Source organism: Schistocerca americana, chromosome 11, assembly GCF_021461395.2.
Source record: "Schistocerca americana isolate TAMUIC-IGC-003095 chromosome 11, iqSchAmer2.1, whole genome shotgun sequence".
NCBI classification, from domain to species: Eukaryota; Metazoa; Arthropoda; class Insecta; order Orthoptera; family Acrididae; genus Schistocerca; species Schistocerca americana.
The window spans coordinates 165,779,384-165,801,361 of record NC_060129.1 but is presented as its reverse complement, the minus strand read 5'-3'; the positions used below and the strand labels follow the sequence as shown (position 1 = coordinate 165,801,361).

The 21,978-nt window shown below is 41.8% G+C and overlaps 1 protein-coding gene across 1 annotated transcript in view; it reads right to left on the bottom strand.

The window, feature by feature from the left end:
• LOC124553688 (tRNA-dihydrouridine(47) synthase [NAD(P)(+)]-like) overlaps nt 1–21,978 on the bottom strand; it is a 226,826-nt gene that overhangs the window by 119,339 nt on the left and 85,509 nt on the right. The window contains exon 5 of the mRNA XM_047127588.1: nt 5,692–5,846. Within this exon, the coding sequence (XP_046983544.1) occupies nt 5,692–5,846 (155 nt within the window). The remainder of the gene's footprint in view (nt 1–5,691; nt 5,847–21,978) is intronic.

The window sequence follows — 21,978 nt, the reverse complement described above, 5'->3', positions numbered from 1 at the left end:
TAATTTCAAGTTGCCGCCACTCATACCTCACCTGTCATTCATCATCATCTTTGCCTCTGCACTTCCGCCTCGACTGACATCTCTGCCCAAACTCTTTGTCTTTAAATATGTCTGCTTGTGTCTGTATATGTGTGGATGGATATGTGTGTGTGTGCGAGTGTATACCCGTCCTTTTTTCCCCCTAAGGTAAGTCTTTCCGCTCCCGGGATTGGAATGACTCCTTACCCTATCCCTTAAAACCCACTTCCTTTCGTCTTTCCCTCTCCTTACCTCTTTCCTGATGAGGCAACAGTTTGTTGCGAAAGCTTGAATTTTGTGTGTATGTATGTGTCTATTTGTGTTTCTATCGACCTGCCAGCGCTTTCGTATGGTAAGTCACATCATCTTTGTTTTTAAATATATTTTTCCCGCGTGGAATGTTTCCCTCTATTATATTGATTTCAATATAGTATAGTATAGTATAGTATAGTATGAACACTCAAGGATGCCACAAGTTTCCCCAAGTGAAATTCTCTGATATTTCCCTGATTTCCAGACAAGATATAGCATTTTTCCCTGACAAATTTTGAGATCTCAAGGGTAAGATATAAGTTGACAAAAAATGTAAAGATTTCCGTATTTCTGAACGTGTGAGCAAAAATCTTAAGTACTAACATCAACATGTTTTGTAATGAACAGTTTCTGGACAAAGAAAGCAAGCCAAATTGTATATATGTTTCATTAAGATCACCGATTTTCTTTTATTTCAATAAAACACAACACATTTGGTGACAAAATACAATGTATTTCATTAGAGTTACAAGACAGATTTAAAATACCTTCACTGACTTCAGAAATAACCTCAGAAAAAAGTAGGCCCCTTTAAAGAAGTGTATAAGGTGTGAAAGAGTTGTGTAAACCAACACTATAGGTGACTGCCAATAAAAAAGCAATGTTCACTACTGTCGGTTATTACCAACTTTGTTATGTCTATTATTTTACAGGTACTGTGTGACTTTTCTTTCAAGAAATACACGAGTACCTAGCAAACCTACTGCCAGTGACTGCCACAAATTTCTTCTTCTTATCATACATACTTTCTAATATATAAACTACTTTCAAAGTGCCAAAATGTACTAGAATAAATAAACTATCTATAAAATGCCGCATTATACAATGTACTTGCAGTGAGACAGTCACAATTCCTGAAAAGCATCACTTGTGGCGAGGAGCACCGTAATCCTGGGTCCACGGATAAACCACGGAAATCCGCCGCATTACACCACACACAGACAGACCCGGCCTGCAGGCAGATCGACGAGACTAGATCCGACAGTTAGGGCCCGCAGATTAGTGGGAAGCTACGGCCTTCAGATCGGCAGACCCAATCTGTTAGTGATAACAACAGAAATGGCCTGTGGGTTTGGCCCATCATGGAAGTCCACACGCGTGACCAGCTATTCATACATCTCAGACACTATGGCGATGAAATGAGACCACAGTGATCAATCCGTGCAACAGATAGCTTGTGCAAATATTCTGAGAATCAATGCTAATGAGGAAAGGTAGCAACTCACCATAAAGATGATTGCGAAGCCACAGACAGGCACATAGAAAAGAAAAAAAAAAAAAAAAGTGCAAATGTGTGTGAAATTTTATGGGACTTAACTGCTAAGGACATCAGTCCCTAAGCTTACACACTACTTAACCTAAAGTATCCTAAGGACAAACACACACACACACACACACACACACACACACACACACACACACACACACACCCGTGCCCGAGGGAGGGCTCAAACCTCCGCCGGGACCAGCCACACAGTCCACGACTGCAGCGCCTTAGACCTCTCGGCTAATCCCGCACGGCACATAGAAAAGACAATCACTTTCTCACAGCTAAATTTTTGCCAAAGCCTTTGTCAGAATACGAGAGCACAGATACATTCAGACAATCACTCAGACACAACACACGTACACATGACCACCGTCTCCATCCGCTGTGTCAACAGTCTCTGAGAATAAGATATCATGTCTGCCTGCCTCTCGTTGGCAACTGCTGGGCTAGCAGCAAGAAGTGGTGGCAGCACTGACTCCTAGCTGAGGGGAGTGGTAGGAAGGGGAGAAGCATTAAGAATGAGGTAGTAGGGAAGCGGAGCACAAACTCAGTTGCACCCAGCCACCGACGATGTGCGACATCTCAGTAGGGAAGCCATTTCATCTACTGAGACAAAAACGAGGTTTTTTTTCCAGTGTTTTTTTTTTTTTTTTTTTTTCAAATTTCCCTGATTTTCCTGTAGCAACCCTGACGCTCCAATGCAACCAGAAAAATCACATGGCCTAGTACAGGAGCTAGACTGACAAAAATTTCAGATTTTAGCCCTTCAAGAAACACAATTCACAGATGGAGCCACAATACATTATGAAAATTATTGCATCTTTAAGTGTAAAACAGAAAAACTTATTGCTGAAGGTGCTCCACTTCTGGGAATGGCTTTTGTCACACATAAAAATATAATAGACTCCATAAGAGATATGCGCCCCACAAGCAACCGCCTTATCACAATGCACATGCAGTGCACTAACAAGAAATATACCTTCATTAATGTTCATGCCCCCACCAACATTGCTAACAGAAAGGATCGACAGACTGTGGAGAAATTCTGGACTGATCTTGAGAAAGTAATGGCTGATTGAATTAGCACATATCAATATTTTGGTAAACTTACTGACTGTGGAAATTTGTGCTGAATTAATAACAGTGGTGAAAAGCAAGTGCAACATTTTTATTTATAAGGACTGGAGAGAAAATTTGCTAAGTTCAGCCTAGCACTTTCTCACGCATATTCTCTTCGCATTAGTACGAGGGTAATCCCAAAAGTAAGGTTTCCTATTTTCTTGTAAGTACATAGACCTGTTTATTTCTACAATGGCTACAGCTTGAACATTTAGCTACTTTTTGACATAATCATCATTTCTGTCAATGCATTTTTGTAGATGCTGTGGCAGTTTCTGTATACCCATGTCATACCAGCTCACCGCCATGCTGTTCAGAAAGTTATGGACCTCTTCTTTCACCTCGTCGTCGGAGCTGAATCGCTGGGACCACAATTAATGCTGACAGGTACTGTGAGACTGAAAAAACTCAAACAAGCAATTCAGAACTGGAGAAGAGGAATTTCGAGCAAGGGCATACACATTCTCCATGACAACGCTCGCCCACACATTGGTTGGCAAACTGTTGTTCTGCTACAACTGTTTCAGTGGAACATAATCACCTACCCACCCTATAGTCCTGATTCGGCACCCAGTGAGCATCACCTGTTCCCTAGGTTAAAAGAACATCTGGCCGGAAAGCAATTCAGCTCCAGCGACGAGGTGAAAGAAGTGGTTCATAACTTTCTGAACAGTATGGCGGTGAGCTGGTATGACATGGGCATACAAAAACTGCCACAGAGTCTACAAAAATGCATCGACAGAAATGGTGATTATGTCGAAAAATAGCTAAATGTTTAAGCTGTAAACTAATGTAAACCATTGTAGAAATAAACAGGTCTATGTACTTATAAAAAAATAGGAGACCTTACTTTTGGGATTACCCGCGTAGTAGAAAATAGCTATTTGAAAAAAGGCATTTGCATCACTTCACAGCATAAAATATTCCAACTCTACCTTTTTTTTTTAATTACTTTCTAATAGTAGACAGAAAATCTGTTTAGCAACAAAAATGGGGTAACTCCATCAGTGAGGGATATATCATAACTCATAACATAATTCAAGTTCCAAATTCTGTAGAAAGAGAAGCACTGATCAGAATGATGTTAAGTCCGAACAGCATATTATTGATTCAGGGGGAAATGTCACAGGGAAGAAATGAAAATTTCACCAATGGCACTGTTAAAGTCTTAACGTAAATGTGGTCAGCTACAAATGACGGATCAATACGATACGTTTCAGCTGCACATTACACCTTCCATACTGTTCAATGTGCACAAGTTTGGCAGTTAACAGTTGTGGCACGGTTGGTTAGGTAAGCTCATCCACCAGATCTGTTTTTGAATGTCCTGGGGCCAAATACTGCATAAAAAGCAAAATGAGATAAGTTTTTAAAGCACTGCACAATGCACGCCTTGAGTTCAGCTACGTTCAAAATCGGAGCACTGAACCCAACATCAATCAGACAACACCACAGCCCAGAGTCACACGAATTAAGATAGGTCATTTGGACAGACAGGCTGTAGGGAAATGACAGCTGATAATTCTAGCGTTTCCACAATGTCCCAGCAGCAGTTGCTTCACTGGCTGCGCAATGTGCAGAGGAGCGCCACCTAGCATTAAAATAAGCCTACTCTCACATCCGTGCTGTCGAAGGGTCGGACTGACATTTGTGTGCAAAAGACTTGCATAGCGTTTACCAATGATGGTACAGGTCACAGGACTCACAGGATTCATCTCCTCAAAAAACAAAAATATGGCCCTACGATAGAAAATGCCGTCACCCCGTACCACAGTCACCCTTGCAGAACGAAGTGGTACCTGTTGATGTGCTTGCGGATTTTGTGTTGCCCATACTTTGCAGTTCTGCATACTGGAGATGGAAATGGGCCTCGTCTGTCCACAGAATGTTTCACGGCCATTCATTGTACACTTTCCCACCAGCAAGACATTCCAAAGTGAATGTTTGTCTCTCTGGCAGATCAACAGGAAGCAACTCTTGAACATAGGTATTTGTGTACGAATAGCAATGCAGGGTGTTTCATAAGATTTTACGGACCGTGCTCGCAGGCATCTCCGAGTACGTACAACTCCCCACGCGCCGTCTCATTGCGCACCACTGTTCGACCCTTCCTGCAATGCTGTGGTCACATCTTCGACAGACATCAGACTGACATCTTTCCTCCCTCTGCTACATTTCACTTCAAAAGCACAAATTTTTGAACTCTGTAATCTTTTTCTCCACACCATTAGCAGTCATCGGTCCAGTGCCTTGTTTCATACCCGTGAGTGCCTGGAACTTCTGCATGGCTACTGGTACACAGTCACCATTCTTGTAAAAGAGCTTTACAAGCAGTCACATTGGGCATTTTGGACACAAACTGACAAACAGCCGTGTACCGTGTGTCTGTTGGTGTGCATATTCTGATGCTTACAGTGCCATCTATTGGCCAAATTTTTTTGTTCTGTGACATTTCCACTGCATCAATAATATGCTGTTCAACATTTGATGTCATTCTGAGCAGCGTTTGTCTTTCTACAGAGCTTTGAAACTGGAAATTTAATCACACACACATTGTATTTCTGAGCAAAAATACTACTATAACATGTACGAACAATCAAGGAACTTGATTAAGAAGAAAATTTTCACACAACTTTGAATTCTGATTCTTGAGAAAGTACTTTTGGTTTGGCAATAACTTTTAATTCTTTAGCAACCTCCATTTTGTCACAAACAGTTCAATTTGCAAAACACAGTACAATAAATTCACTTAAAGGAAAATGTACATAAACTTGACTTACATGTGCAACAAATGAAGAAACTACTACTTAATCTTTAATGTTCATTTTTACACTAGTAGACTTTGCTGTCCATCAGCGACTTTCTCGTTTACTGCATTTAGTACTGTAATTCTTCTGAATTGTCACATTTCACAGAAGTCTGCAGACAAGTAGATACAGTGCTGGTTAAGTAAATTCTGAAAATAGACTCACCTTTTTCTTCTCTACTTGTCGAGACTTTATCACGTCTTCATCTGTGACAGCACCCACAGTCTTCACAGACCCTTCTGAGTTTGCAGGCTTATCTTCTGCAGTCTCATCTGAGATGGGAGCTTTCGGTTCTTCCGATTTCCCATTTTCTCGTACTTCTGCAATAAGTAAGAAACTGCTACAGACAGCTAGGTTTAATGCTAAACTGAGGGGACAAAGGTATTTTTTGTTGTTTGAAAGAGGAAAAAATATATAAATATGACAATATTATGAAAAGGATAGTTGCTACTAACCACATAGAGGAAATGCTGAGTAACAGACATGCACAACAAAAAGACTGTCAGAAAGTCATATTTTGGCCAATAACACCTTTGTCGGACACAGAGAACATACACATGTGCACTCATGCAAATGCAACACACACACACACACACACACACACACACACACACACACACACACACATACGGCTGCAATCTGTGACAGGTGAAGCTATATGAGAGAGAGAGAGAGAGAGAGAGAGAGAGAGAGAGAGAGAGACAATACTGCATTTTTTGTCTATTCGAATTTTATTACTGTACAGTAATTCGATTTCCTGGTAAAATTTACTCTTTTAGATACATACTGCACACAGACGTCTATATCAGAGACAGCTAGTATTCAAATAACAACAATGTGCAAAAAGATAGATTGCTACTTACTGTAAAGATTATTTGTTAAGTTGCAGATGGGCACAATTAAATGACACACAAACTTTTGGCCACAGCCTTCATCAGAAAAAGAAAGAGAAACACATACCACTCATTCAAAAAAACACACACACACACACACACACACACACACACACACACACACACACTCACTCACTCACTCACTCACTCACTCACTCACACACACACACACACACACACACACACACACACACACACACACACACACACCACATATACATGACTGTCAACTTGGACAGCTTCGACATGAATTTAGTATTCAAATAACTTTTCTATCTAGATAATTATTCGAATAAACAGACACACTAATACAAAAAAAAATATCTGTCATGAAATTAATCACTGACCCCTCTGCAATACAAATAATTGTTTTGCATTTATTACGCATAGCTTCAATGAGTAACGTAGAATAGCACCGCATTTTCGTTTCTTGCCTCTTGAACATAACTCTCTTGTGCACATCAAGAGTTTGGTTCTGCTCTCTATGCAGTTTCTGTCTGATAAATAATTTACTTTTGCATAAGCTAGGACTTCCCCTCGGTGACAGGGATGGGAAAAGCCGTCCAATTAAAACTGATACCGTTATTGTAGTCCTGTATAACCGGTATTTTTCTGTATTTGTTTGGGCTTGGTTGTAACAGGTATTTTTCATTTTTACTAATAACCGAGTGAAAGAACCAAAATATTAATTATCCACAGCAGCAATGCTAAAATTTTCATTTTTAAATAACCTTTTTTTTTTTTTTTTTTTTTACAAAAAATGAGTAATTTTTGCAAGTAAAATTTTCAATTGGTTTGAAATACTGCTTTATTGTAGAAACTGGGGAAAATGATCAGTGCTGTTTTAATAACACTGATGACAGAAATGAGCAACAAACAAATGGCATAAGAATTGGAACAGCACTGATGAGACAATAATGTGTCTGCTGTGATGTGCCACGGTTTAAGGCATATACATAGGTGCAATGAGCAAGACTTGACCCCACTCAGTCTGTACGGCAGTTTTTTGTCATCGCTAGACGTAAGTTTTATTGCAAAATGGTATGAACCGTAGTCTGGAAATATTTTTACAAGTAATGAAGTACAAAGCTATATTTGGTTCCAAAAATTAAAGACCTGTCTGTCATTTCAATGAAATAATAAAAAAGGAAAAAAATTTGGTAAAAGTAATAAATTAAAAACTTAACAACAATTCATTCAAAGCATATAACAAAAGTAGCAGGTAGCTGATCTGCTTGTTGCCCTTGAAAATGGACAGATTAACATTAGAAACAGAGTACTTCAACCTCAGTTTTTGCCCTTTAGCACCGACTGTACGTAATGCACATACACAGGGCTATTACAAATGATTGAAGCGATTTCATAAATTCACTGTAGCTCCATTCATTGACACACTACAGATACGTAGAAAAACTCAAAGTTTTGTTCGGCTGAAGCCGCACTTCAGGTTTCTGCCGCCAGAGCGCTCGAGAGCGCAGTGATACAAAATGGCGACAGGAGCCGAGAAAGCGTATGCCGTGCTTGAAATGCACTCACATCAGTCAGTCATAACAGTGCAACGACACTTCAGGACGAAGTTCAACAAAGATCCACCAACTGCTAACTCCATTCGGTGATGGTATGCGCAGTTTAAAGCTTCTGGATGCCTCTGTAAGGGGAAATCAACGGGTCGGCCTGCAGTGAGCGAAGAAACGGTTGAACGCGTGTGGGCAAGTTTCACACGTAGCACGCGGAAGTCGACGAATAAAGCGAGCAGGGAGGTAAACATACCACAGCCGACGGTTTGGAAAAATCTTACGGAAAAGGCTAAAGCAGAAGCCTTACCGTTTACAATTGCTACAAGCCCTGACACCCGATGACAAAGTCGAACGCTTTGAATTTTCGGCGCGGTTGCAACTGCTCATGGAAGAGGATGCGTTCAGTGCGAAACTTTTTTTCAGTGATGAAGCAACATTTTTTCTTAATGTGGAAGTGAACAGACACAATGTGCGAATCTGGGCAGTAGAGAATCCTCACGCATTCGTACAGCAAATTCGCAATTCATCAAAAGTTTACATTTTTTGTGCAATCTCACGGTTTAAAGTTTACGGCCCCTTTTTCTTCAGCGAAAAAAACGTTACGGGACACGTGTATCTGGTACATGCTGGAAAATTGGCTCGTGCCACAACTGGAGACCGACAGCGCCGACTTCATCTTTCAACAGGATGGTGCTCCACCGCACTTCCACCACGATGTTCGGCATTTCTTGGAGATTGGAAAACCGATGGATCGGTCGTGGTGGAGATCACGATCAGCAATTCATGTCATGGCCTCCACGCTCTCCCGACTTAACCCCATGCGATTTCTTTCTGTGGGGTTATGTGAAAGATTCAGTGTTTAAACCTCCTCTACCAAGAAACGTGCCAGAACTGTGAGCTCGCATCAACGATGCTTTTGAACTCATTGATGGGGACATGCTGCGCCGAGTGTGGGAGGAACTTGATGATCGGCTTGATGCCTGCCAAATCACTAAAGGGGCACATATTGAACATTTGTGAAGGGCTAAAAAAACTTTTTGAGTTTTTGTATGTGTGTGTGCAAAGCATTGTGAAAATATCTCAAATAATAAAGTTATTGTAGAGCTGTGAAATCGCTTCAATCATTTGTAATAACCCTGTAGTGGTATGATCCATGATTACAATATGATTTTTGAACAGAGTTTCAAAAACTTAGAATCAATATGACAATGCTAGCAATCTTTTTGTAGTATTGAGCCACTTGTCACTTTTTGAGATAAGTAGCAACCTGTGGATGGACTGTGTTTTCTTTTATTTCCCTATTCAATGTAATATTTTGATGTTATGTATCATGACACTGAGAGAGTCAAAATGTTTCAATCTTTGTTTGATTTGGATCTTTATTGCTTTAAATGATAGGAATGAAAAAAAAAAAACTGGTTACTTCAGAAATCAGTTATTTTGAGCAGTTTTAACAGTCTGGCTGAACTGGCATTGAAAAAAACTGATATAACTGAAAACCAGCTGTTTCAGCAATAGCCGCCCTCCCTACTCAGTGGATTAGATGGTAAATTGCAGACTACAAAAAGAAGGGCTCCATGTTCAATACTCTGTTGGCCATAGGATTTTTTTTTCTGTCATGCCAAACAACAAGGAAATGTCAAGTTGCATAGTCTTTTGCGGTACATGTTAACATATTAAGTCGCTCTTTATTTGGCTGGATAAGTCTGGTTGCTGCCGAGAGGAAAGTGAAGGCATACCACCAACAACAGGTAAGTGCCTTGTAAAGCACTCCCAAGCAGCATTATAAATGTACAGTAGAACCTTGATAATCCAGCCCCAGACGGTCCGAGTCCCCGTTTAGTCCAAATATCCCACTTCCGGTGTTAGTTTACGTATACGGGTCACCGCTGCAGTCAGCACCAGACTTCTCGACGGCTCACCATCTGCGATACGGATCAGTAGGCAGATGAACGCTGCTAGGTGCTACCATTTTTAGTACAAAGTAGCTCGTTTCTAACTCGATCGAGCAGAGTAGAGCAATTAAATGAAACAACAAGTTTACTGTTACCAGTCACCGTTTTATTTTATTTTTTTTTTTTTTCTTTTTCCATGACGCGTTTCGAAGGTTTAAACCTCTATCATCGGGTGGATTTACATTAGTTAGTATTACATATGTGTGTGTGTGTTGTGTTACGACATTTGGAGGAACTTGTGGCACTGCCTCCAGTGGTCACAGGTTCCTTTTTCTGTCATAAGACTTCACATGTATACTGCCACATTTGTAAACAAATATGGCGTCTACAAATGTGGCAGTATACATGTGAAGTCTTATGACAGAAAAAGGAACCTGTGACCACTGGAGGCAGTGCCACAAGTTCCTCCAAATGTCGTAACACAACACACACACATATATAATACTAACTAATGTAAATCCACCCGATGATGGAGGTTTAAACCTTCGAAACGCATCGTGGAAAAAGGAAAAAAAATAAAAAAAGAAAAAAAGAAAAAAAAAGAAAATAAAATGGTGACTGGTAACAGTAAACTTGTTGTTTCATTTAACAGTCACGGTAAAGCCTAACCTAAAAATGTTCGCATTTAAAGAGTAGAGCAAGTCGAGAGATGCTCCACAGCTCTCCATTGATACACATCTAGACAGTGACAAGCCAAGTGATTATCTTTTCCTGTCTTTTCCTCATAGTATATTTATTAAATTTTGTGCCAGTTTCCATTTACGAGATATAAGCTTGTATTCTGTAAGCGTAAATTCGGGCAGTCTGTAGTGTAGTTTTCATTTCTTCTGAACAGCCAGCTACATAGCTCACTGAGGCATCAGCACCCATTGGTGACACATCAGGAGGAAGCAAGTTGTACGAGGTGCATTCAAGTTCTAAGGTCTCCGATTTTTTTTCTCCGGACTGGAAAGAGAGAGAAACATGCGCATTGTTTTAAAATGAGGCCGCGTTCATTGTCAATACGTCCCAGAGATGGCAGCACCGTACGGCAGATGGAATTTTACCGCCAGCGGTGAGAATGAGAACTGTTTTAAATACTTAAAATGGCGACATTTTCCTTACTTGGACAGCATGCAATCATTCGTTTTCTGAATTTGCGTGGTGTGAAACCAACTGAAATTAATAGACAGTTGAAGGAGACATGTGGTGATGGAGTTACGGATGTGTCGAAAGTGCGTTCGTGGGTGCGACAGTTTAATGAAGGCAGAACATCGTGTGACAACAAACCGAAACAGTCTCGGGCTCACACAAGCCGGTCTGACGACACGATCGAGAAAGTGGAGAGAATTGTTTTCGGGGATCGCCGAATGAACAGCTCGCCTCCAGAGTTGGCATTTCTGTGGGTTCTGTGCACACACTACTGCATGACGACCTGAAAATGCGAAAAGTGTCATCCAGGTGGGTGCCACGAATGCTGACTGACGACCACACGGCTGCCCGTGTGGCACGTTGCCGAGCAATGTTGATGCGCGACGACAGCACGAATGGGACTTTCTTTTCGTCGGTTGTGACAATGGATGAGATGTGGATACCATTTTTCAATCCAGAAACAAAGCGCCAGTCAGCTCAATGGACGCACACAGATTCACAGCCACCAAAAAAATTACAAGTAACCGCCAGTGCTGAAAAAATGACGGTGTCCACGTTCTGGGACAGCGAGTGCGTAATCTTTACCCATTGCATTCCAAAGGGCACTACGGTAACAGGTGCATCCTACAACAATGTTTTGAAGAACAAATTCCTTCCTGCACTGCAACCAAAACGTCCGGGAAGGGCTGCACGTGTGCTGTTTCACCGAGACAACGCACCCGCACATCGAGCTAATGTTACACAACAGTTTCATCATGATAACAACTTTGAAGTGATTCCTCATGCTCCCTACTCATCTGACCCGGCTCCTAGTGACTTTCGGCTTTTTCCAACAACGAAAGACACTCTCCGTGGCAGCACATTCACCAGCCATGCTACTATGCCTCAGCGATTTTCCAGTGGTCAAAACATACTCCTAAAGAAGCCTTCGCTGCTGCCATGGAATCATGGCGTCAGTGTTGTGAAAAATGTGTACGTCTGCAGGGCGATTACGTCGAGAAGTAACGCCAGTTTCATCGATTTCGGGTGAGTAGTTAATTAGAAAAAAAATTGGAGGCCTCAGAACTTGAATGCACCTCGTATATCTAGGATTCTGCCTGCTATTACAGTTTATTTCTTCAGTTAGCCTTGCTAGGATGAGTAGGATGTGTGCATGCTGTGTATGGATGCAGGAGGAGCTAGTGACAGTTCACAGACAGCTGACTGCTCTCTCGACTTCGGTCACTCACCTTCAGGCTGTTGCCTCGGGGTATAGCGGCGGCGAAGAATCTCGCATGTCACACGGGCCTCCTCAGGTGTCGCCTGTTTTGCCCACAGGCTCTGTTACCGAGGCACCTCCTAGAGTACCTGACGCAGTGGATCTGCCCTCACAACACAGTGGAGGGCAAGTGGTAACACATTAATGTTGCTCGAGGCACAGGGCCAATGTGGAGACTGGTCCATTCACCCTTCGAGTGGGCAGGCGGCCACTCCTTCAGCACAATCTGAAGAGGCACACATACGCAGCGATTTACTACTTATCAGCAGCTCCAATGCTAGGCAGGTTATGGAGCCATGTAGGCAGAAGCATTCAGGACTGAAAAACAGGCCAATGTGCACTCGGTATGTCTGCCAGAGGGCCTCATCTGAGATGTGCCGGCAGCTTCGTCTGCAGGTATCGAGCTTGCAGGGTGCAGTCATCTGTCAGACGTGGCTCGTGTCGGCACCGACGACACTTGCTGCGTGGCTTCCGAGGCCGTCCTTAGTTCGTACGCATGGCTGGCAGAAGTGGTAAGCCTGCCAACCTCACACGCAGGGTGTAGCCAGAGCTCGCAATTTGCAGCAGTGTTCCCAAAGTTGATCAGAGTCCTTCGGTTTGGAGCCAAGTGAAACGTTTCAACCAAAGGCTTCCTCGACTCTGTGATGGTTTTCTCGGCTGCACATTTCTTGATCTGTACTCATACAGTGGAGTACTTGTAGACTTCATGTGAGAGTTTTGTAGGATAGATGGTAGTTTGAGATACTTTTATGAACACTCACCAGCTGGTATGCAACAAGAGAAGTCGGACCATATTCAGGGAAAACAGTTTGACTGTCAAAATTTTATCAGTAAACTGTCAAAGTATTCGGAGCAGAGTTCCTGAATTTATTGCCCTCCAGGAACATTCTCATACACAAATTATTTTCGGGATCAAGAGCTGGCTGAAACAGGAAGTCAAAAGCAATGAGATATTTAGTGGGCCATCAACAGATTAGAGGCTGTACGAGTGGGAGTATTCACTGCAGTTGACAAAAACATTGTCTCTACTGAGGTCGAAGCTGACTGTGACAGTGAAGTTATCTGGTCATGTGAAACAGGTCCAGGTGAAACCGAGCTAATTGTTGGATGTTTTTACCAGCCACCTGATTCTGCTCTGACAGTTCTAGAGTCATCCAAGGATTGTGGGGGATCAGCAGTGCTTAAATTACGTACCGAGCATAGACTGGTATATCTATGAATTTATAGGAGGGGGTACAGACAGTCATGCGAAGCACCTTTGAACACGCATCCTGAAAACTACCTCGAGCAGCTAGTTCGGCAGCCCACGTGCAATGGATGTATCTCAGACCTTATAACTACAAATAGGCCGGACCTTATCAACAATGTCAGTATAGAAACAGGGATTAATGATCATGATGCCATTGTAGCAACTATGGTTACGAAAATTTTTAAATCAGTTAAGAAGGCTAGGAGAGTGTTTATGCTAGAAAGACCAGATAAGCAGTTGTTGTGATCTCACTTAGACAGTGGACTGACACAACTTAGTTCCAGTAAGACGAATGCAGAGGAATTACGGGCAAAGTTTAAGCAGATTGTAAAACACAGTCTGGAGAATTATGTGCTCAGTAAGTGCATTAAGGATAGAAAAGAACCATCATGACTTCATAATGAGATTCAGAAAATGATGAAGAAGCAGAGGCTGTAGCACTTGTACGAAAGCAGCCTACTCATGCCGCATAGAATTCATATGCTTTCCATTGTGTGCCAGCCTAGTCCGCTGTAACTAGCTATAACGTCATGAACGTTGCTCAATACCTTAAAAGTAAAGTAAATAATGTGAAAAGTTAATAACACGTCAGGAGTGATGCTAAAATGATAATGTGTTAAGTTTCAGTTTAGTAACTTTAACAGCCTCCCACCATGAACCATGGACCTTGCCGCTGGTGGGGGAGGCTTGCGTGCCTCAGCGATACAGATGGCCGTACCATAGGTGCAACCGCAACGGAGGGGTATCTGTTGAGAGGCCAGACAAACGTGTGGTTCCTGAAGAGGGGCAGCAGCCTTTTCAGTAGCTGCAAGGGCAACAGTCTGGATGATTGGCTGATCTGCCCTTCTACTTTGTTGTTGTCTTCAGTCCTGGGACTGGTTTGATGCAGCTCTCCATGCTACTCTATCCTGTGCAAGCTTCTTCATCTCCCAGTCCTTACTGCAACCTACATGCTTCTGAATCTGCTTAGTGTATTCATCTCTTGGTCTACCTCTACGATTTTTAGCCTCCACGCTGCCCTCCAATGCTAAATTTGTGATCCCTTGTAACACTAACCAAAACGGCCTTGCTGTGCTGGTACTGCGAACGGCTGAAAGTAAGGGGAAACTACAGCCGTAATTTTTCCCCCGAGGGCATGCAGCTTTACTGTATGGTTAAATGATGATGGCTTCCTCTTGGGTAAAATATTCCGGAGGTAAATTAGTCCCCCATTCGGATCTCCGGGCGGGGACTACTCAAGAGGACGTCATTATCAGGAGAAAGAAAACTGGCATTCTACGGATCGGAGCGTGGAATGTCAGATCCCTTAATCGGGCAGGTAGGTTAGAAAATTTAAAAAGGGAAATGGATAGGTTAAAGTTAGATATAGTGGAAATTAGTGAAGTTCAGTGGCAGGAGGAACAAGACTTTTGGTCAGGTGAATACAGGATTATAAATACTAAATCAAATAGGGGTAATGCAGGAGTAGGTTTAATAATGAATAAAAAAATAGGAGTGCAGGTAAGCTACTACAAACAGCATAGTGAACGCATTATTGTGCCGAAGACAGACACAAAGCCCATGCCTACTACATTAGTACAAGTTTATATACCAACTAGCTCTGCAGATGATGAAGAAATTGATGAAATGTATGATGAGATAAAAGAAATTATTCAGGTAGTGAAGGGAGACGAAAATTTAATAGTCATGGGTGACTGGAATTCGAGAGTAGGAAAAGGGAGAGAATGAAACATAGTAGGTGAATATGGATTGGGGGTAAGAAATGAAAGAGAAGCCATCTGGTAGAATTTTGCACAGAGCAAAACTTAATCATAGCTATCACTTGGTTCAATAATGATAAAAGAAGGCTGTATACATGGAAGAATCCTGGAGATACTGGAAGGTATCAGATAGATTATATAATGGTAAGACAGAGATTCAGGAACCAGGTTTTAAATTGTAAGACATTTCCAGGGGCAGATGTGGACTCTGATCACAATCTATTGGTTATGAACTGTAGATTAAAACTGAAGAAACTGCAAAAAGGTGGGAATTTAAGGAGATGGGACCTGGATAAACTGACTAAACCAGAGGTTGTACAGAGTTTCAGAGAGAGCATAATGGAACAATTGACAGGAATGGGGGAAAGAAATACAGAAGAAGAAGAATGGGTAGCTCTGAAGGATGAAGTAGTGAAGGCAGCAGAGGTTCAAGTAGGTAAAAAGATGAGGGCTAGTAGAAATCCTTGGGTAACAGAAGAAATATTGAATTTAATTGATGAAAGGAGAAAATACAAAAATGCAGTAAATGAAGCAGGTAAACAGAAATACAAACATCTAAAAAATGAAATCAACAGGAAGTGCAAAATGGTAAGCAGGGATGGCTGGAGGACAAATGTAAGGATGTGTAGGCTTATCTTACTAGGGATAAGATAGATACTGCCCAAAGGAAAACTAAAGAGACTTTTGGAGAAAAGAGAACCACTTGTATGAATATCAAGAGCTCAGATGGAAACCCAGTTCTAAGCAAAGAAGGGAAAGCAGAAAGGTGGAAGCAGTATATAGAGTGTCTACACAAGGGCGATGTACTTGAGGACAATATTATGGAAATGGAAGAGGATGTACATGAAGATGAAATGGGAGATACGATACTGCGTGAAGAGTTTGACAGAGCACTGAAAGACCTGAGTCAAAACAAGGCCCCGGGAGTAGACAACATTCCATTGGAACTACAGACGGCCTTGGGAGAGCCAGTCCTGACAAAACTCTACCATCTGGTGAGCAAGATGTATGAGGCAGGTGAAATACCCACAGACTTCAAGAAGAATATAATAATTCCAATCCCAAAGAAAGCAGGTGCTGACAGATGTGAAAATTACCGAACTATCAGTTTAATAAGTCACAGCTGCAAAATACTAATGCGAATTCTTTACAGACGAATGGAAAAACTGGTAGAAGCCGACATTGGGGAAGATCAATTTGGATTCCGTAGAAATGTTGGAACACGTGAGGCAATACTGACCTTACGACTTATCTTAGAAGAAAGATTAAGGAAAGGCAAACCTACGTTTCTAGCATTTGTAGACTTAGAGAAAGCTTTTGACAATGTTGACTGGAATACTCTCTTCCGAATTCTAAAGGTGGCAGGGGTAAAATACAGGGAGCGAAAGGCTATTTACAATTTGTACAGAAAGCAGATGGCAGTTGTAAGAGTCGAGGGGCATGAAAGGGAAGCGGTGGTTGGGAAAGGAGTGAGACAGGGTTGTAGCCTCTCCCCAATGTTATTCAATCTGTATATTGAGCAAACAGTGCAGGAAAAAAAAGGAAAATTCGGAGTAGGTATTAAAATCCATGGAGAAGAAATAAAAACCTTGAGGCCTGCCGATGTGATTGTAATTCTGTCAGAGACAGCAAAGGACTTGGAAGAGCAGTTGAATGGAATGGACAGTGTCTTGAAAGGAGAATATAAGATGAACATCAACAAAAGCAAAATGAGGATAATGGAATGTAGTCGAATTATGTCGGGTGATGCTGTGGGAATTAGATTGGGAAGTGAGACACTTAAAGTACTAAAGGAGTTTTGCTATTTGGGGAGCAAAATAACTGAAGATGGTCGAAGTAGAGAGGATATAAAATGTAGACTGGCAATGGCAAGGAAAGCGTTTCTGAAGAAGAGGAATTTGCTACATCGAGTATAGATTTAAGTGTTAGGAAGTCATTTCTGAAAGTATTTGTATGGAGTGTCGCCATGTACGGAAGTGAAACGTGGACGATAAATAGTTTAGACAAGAAGAGAATAGAAGCTTTCGAAATGTGGTGCTACAGAAGAATGGTGAAGATTAAATGGCTAGATCACATAACTAATGAGGAGGCGTTGAATAGGATTGGGGAGAAGAGAAGTGTGTGGCACAACTTGACTAGGAGAAGGGCTCGGTTGGTAGGACATGTTTTGAGGCATCAAGGGATCACCAATTTGGTACTGGAGGGCAGCGTGGAGGGTAAAAACTGTAAAGGGAGACCAAGAGATGAATACACCAAGGAGATTCAGAAGGATGTAGGTTGCAGTAGGTACTGGGAGATGAAGAAGCTTGCACAGGATAGAGTAGCATGGAGAGCTGCATCAAACCAGTCTCTGGACTGAAGACCACAACAACAACAACTATAACAGTTTTCAAAATTTGGACTTTTATGTAAAAATCATCGGCACAACAGGAAGGAGCTAGAAACTTCAAAATTTCTATTCAGATTCCTTTTTCATTCTAATTTAATGGAAACAGCATGCTGGATCTCTCAAACTAATATTTTGGTTGAAATTCATGATGTCCTGTTTTTGTGCCCAGAAGTACGGAAGCAAGAGATTAAGTAAGTGATTAGATAAAGCTAGGATGTTTAGATTTAGGTAGAATGGAGATATGCTATAATAACAAAGATGTGAGAAGTTTCCAAAGGTAGCTATAAAACTACAGCTGTAGCGTCTCTCCAAAGGGCAAGTTCAGAGCTCATCTATTGCGTGCAGTGCAACTAAAAAAATTCTCTCGCCAAAAGTATTTAACCTAGCCACATCAGAATTTTATTACAGATACTTACCTGTGAGCTGATTGCACATTTAAATTGAGCACTTCATCGGCCTTCAACAAATGAAGCAATTAATTATTTAGTAACTTGAAGTGGTGCCCTACTAGCCCCAGCGGCTAGTCAGGAAGGCAAATTTTGTCAGCTGCACCTTCGGCGGCCTGCACTGCAGCTATATAAATAAGAGCACTGTGAGCTAAGGCCAGGCCCCAGTTCTCTTCTAGATTCATATCAGCGTGCACTCCGTGTCGGAAGCCACGTCGCGTCTGTGCAGTTGTAAGGAACAGCATCAGATGCCATATTGCGTAACTCGGAATGCACGTAACAATGAGTTCGCATTGAGGTAAAGTGTTAACTGCGGAACGACCTCAGTGATTTATTCTCAATTTGCGTATGTCGTATTTTCACGTGTCACCACAGAACAGACCTTCTATCATTACTAGTGTGGCGTTTGGTGAGTATTAACATCAAATTTTGGTGAGCATTCACTTTGAACATTTACATCAATAATGATTATTGAACAGTTTTGTTATCTAGAGATAATAGGATCCGTGCAATAGATGCTGAACAGCTCTGATAGTACAAGAGCTGATAGTTGCATTGCTTGGGTAAACTTTTGTCTGCAACTTTACGCTTTATTGTTTTCAGAATATAGTGAAAACTGTTATAGTAAGCTGCACTTTCTATGAATTCCAGACAGCGTCCTAAATCCTTGGCATAATGAACTTCAATGATCAATAATTTTATTTCTCCATCAGAGCGGGCACAGTGAACTTTAATTACTGGCATCACGTTTTTGCTAATCACTTTCTGGTTGCCAACATTGTAGTTTGAGAGCCTGTATTGAGAACGGCAACAATAAAAAACTTCCACCCGCCACCCCACACTCTCTCAGTTTGAAAGAGAATGTGCAAATGACGACAAGTAAATGTTTACAGAGATTCCTGCATCTGCGAAAAGATCTATGCACGAAGCTTACAACTACTACCACTGTCATACCTTAGCTAAGGACCTGGTGGAGGAAATGAGAAAATTCTAGTCCTATGAAAAATCACTAAGTGGATCTCTGGCTTCCATCCAGTGATTTGCTGACCAGTCTGGTGTGGCAACTGAAGACAGAAAAACAAAATGTGAAGTTTTAAATTTCACATTCAAGAAATTGTTCATGCAGGAGAATTGTACGTACAGTCCTTTGACCTTTGACCATCCAACAGACTCCCATATGGACAACATAGTAATAAGCATCCATGGCACAGAGAAACAACTGAAGGAGTTGAAAACAATAAGTCACCAGGGGTAGATGCACCCACAATTCAGTTTCTCAAAGAGTACACTGTGGCACTGGCCACTAACTTAGCTTGCATTTATCACAAATCTCTTGCCTATCGCAAAGTCCCAAGTGACTGAAATAAGGCACAGGTGACTTCTGTGTATACAAAGGACAAAAGAACGGACCTGTAAAATTACAGGCCAATGTATGTAACATAGGTTTGCTGCAGAATCCTTGAACATATTACCACTTCGAATATAATAAATTTTCTTGAGACCGAAAAGCCTGTGTCCACAAATCAGCATGGTTTTAGAAAGCATCACTCATGTGAAACTCAGCTTGCCCTTTTCTCATATGATATACAGGGTTATTACAAATGATTGAAGCTATTTCACAGCTCTACAATAACTTTATTATTTGAGATATTTTCACAATGCTTTGCACACACACATACAAAAACTCAAAAAGTTTTTTTAGGCATTCACAAATGTTCGATATGCGCCCCTTTAGTGATTAGGCAGGCATCAAGCCGATAATCGAGTTCCTCCCACACTCGGCGCAGCATGTCCCCATCAATGAGTTCGAAAGCATCGTTGATGCGAGCTCACAGTTCTGGCACGTTTCTCGGTAGAGGAGGTTTAAACACTGAATCTTTCACATAACTCCACAAAAAGAAATCGCACGGGGTTAAGTCGGGAGAGCGTGGAGGCCGTGACACGAATTGCTGATCGTGATCTCCACCACGACCGATCCACCGGTTTTCCAATCTCCTGTTTAAGAAATGCCGAACATCATGATGGAAGTGCGGTGGAGCACCATCCTGTTGAAAGATGAAGTCGGCACTGTCGGTCTCCAGTTGTGGCATGAGCCAATTTCCGCGGGCTACGCGTGAAACTTGCCCGCAGGTGTTCAACCGTTTCTTCGCTCACTGCGGGCCGACCCGTTGATTTCCCCTTACAGAGGCATCCAGAAGCTTTAAACTGCGCATACCATCGCCGAATGGAGTTAGCAGTTGGTGGATCTTTGTTGAACTTCGTCCTGAAGTGTCATTGCACTGTTATGACTGACTGATGTGAGAGCATTTCAAGCACGACATACGCTTTCTCGGCTCCTGTCGCCATTTTGTCTCACTGCGCTCTCGAGTGCTCTGGCGGCAGAAACCTGAAGTGCGGCTTTAGCTGAACAAAACTTTATGAGTTTTTCTACGTATCTGTAGTGTGTCGTGACCATATGTCAATGAATGGAGCTACAGTGAATTTATGAAATCGCTGCAATCATTTGTAATAGCCCTGTAGTGTGAATTATGGATGAAGGGAAACAAGTAAATTTCATATTTCTAAATTTCCAGAAAGTTTTTGACACTGTGCCTCACTGCAGGCTGTCAAAAAATGTACGAGCATATGGAATATGTTCACAGATATGAGGGTGTCTCAAAGACTTCGTAGTTGTACACAAGGACCCAGAATGTCATCCTCGATGGCGAGATGACCGCATAATCAGGAGTATCCCGGGGACGTGTGGTAGGACCACTATTATTCTCTGTATACATAAATGATTTGGCGGCCAGGATAGGCAGCAATCTGCAGTTGTTTGCTGATGATGCCGTGATGTACGGTAAGGTGTCATCATTGAGTGGCTGCAGGAGGATACAAGATGACTTAGACGAAATTTCTAGTTGGGGGGGGGGGGGGGGGGGGGGAAGGTGGGTTGTGGGTCATTTTGGCTCAGTAGGAAAAGCAGTGCCTCTCCATTTGAAAAGACATAGAGTGCCATAAAATCGTATTTACTTATTATCTCAAAAACATTTGTTCAGAAGGAGCTTTCAAACCAAAAGCTTTATAACTGCGAACTTAATTATTATTACTACTGCTGCATTAACTTTAATAATACAACATAAAAACCTGATTTTTACTAAGCGTGTGATGCAAGTATGAGAAAACCACATTTTATTTTATGCTTTCATAAAGTCTCTACTTCGCCTATGAACTCAGAGAGAATGTGAAGTGCATATAGGGTGTAAACGATTATTGATTACAATGTAGCACAGATATGTAGTGGAAGTCGAAACGAAGAATTTTATACAAGACACTTGTGGTCTTTTAAGTTGGGAAACAGCCACCAACAGGTTTTCAAGACTACGTGAGATATAGCCCATGCGCGTCGCGTGAGATTTTCATGCTCTCTTCTCCAGTTCTCTACACATCGTCATCGATTGTTTCGCAATTGTTGCTTGCATTAGCTTGTTGTTTCTTCACTGCCTAATTATTACATGTTTGCCTGTTTGTTGCATCTGCTCGTAACAAACAAAACATCGTCCGTGAGCAGTCTGTACTCAGGGCCAGTTTTCCGTGCGCCATCCTATATTATCTCCCTGCGATCAGCCACACAAGGCTACGGTTGGCTAAACGAGAGGTTCTGCAGAATCACAGAAATTACTTCTAAAAGTGTGTAAGAATTCTGTAATGAATAAAAACTGTGCTCCAGGGGGGACGCAAGAGCCCCCTCTTGGTGCCCTCCATCCTTCAGTCACCTACACTACTAGTTTTCAGTTTCTCATAAGAACCACGTATCAGGCACAATGAACGGTGAATGAGTAAAAGTGAACAGTTCCCAAAAAAGAACGATCAGC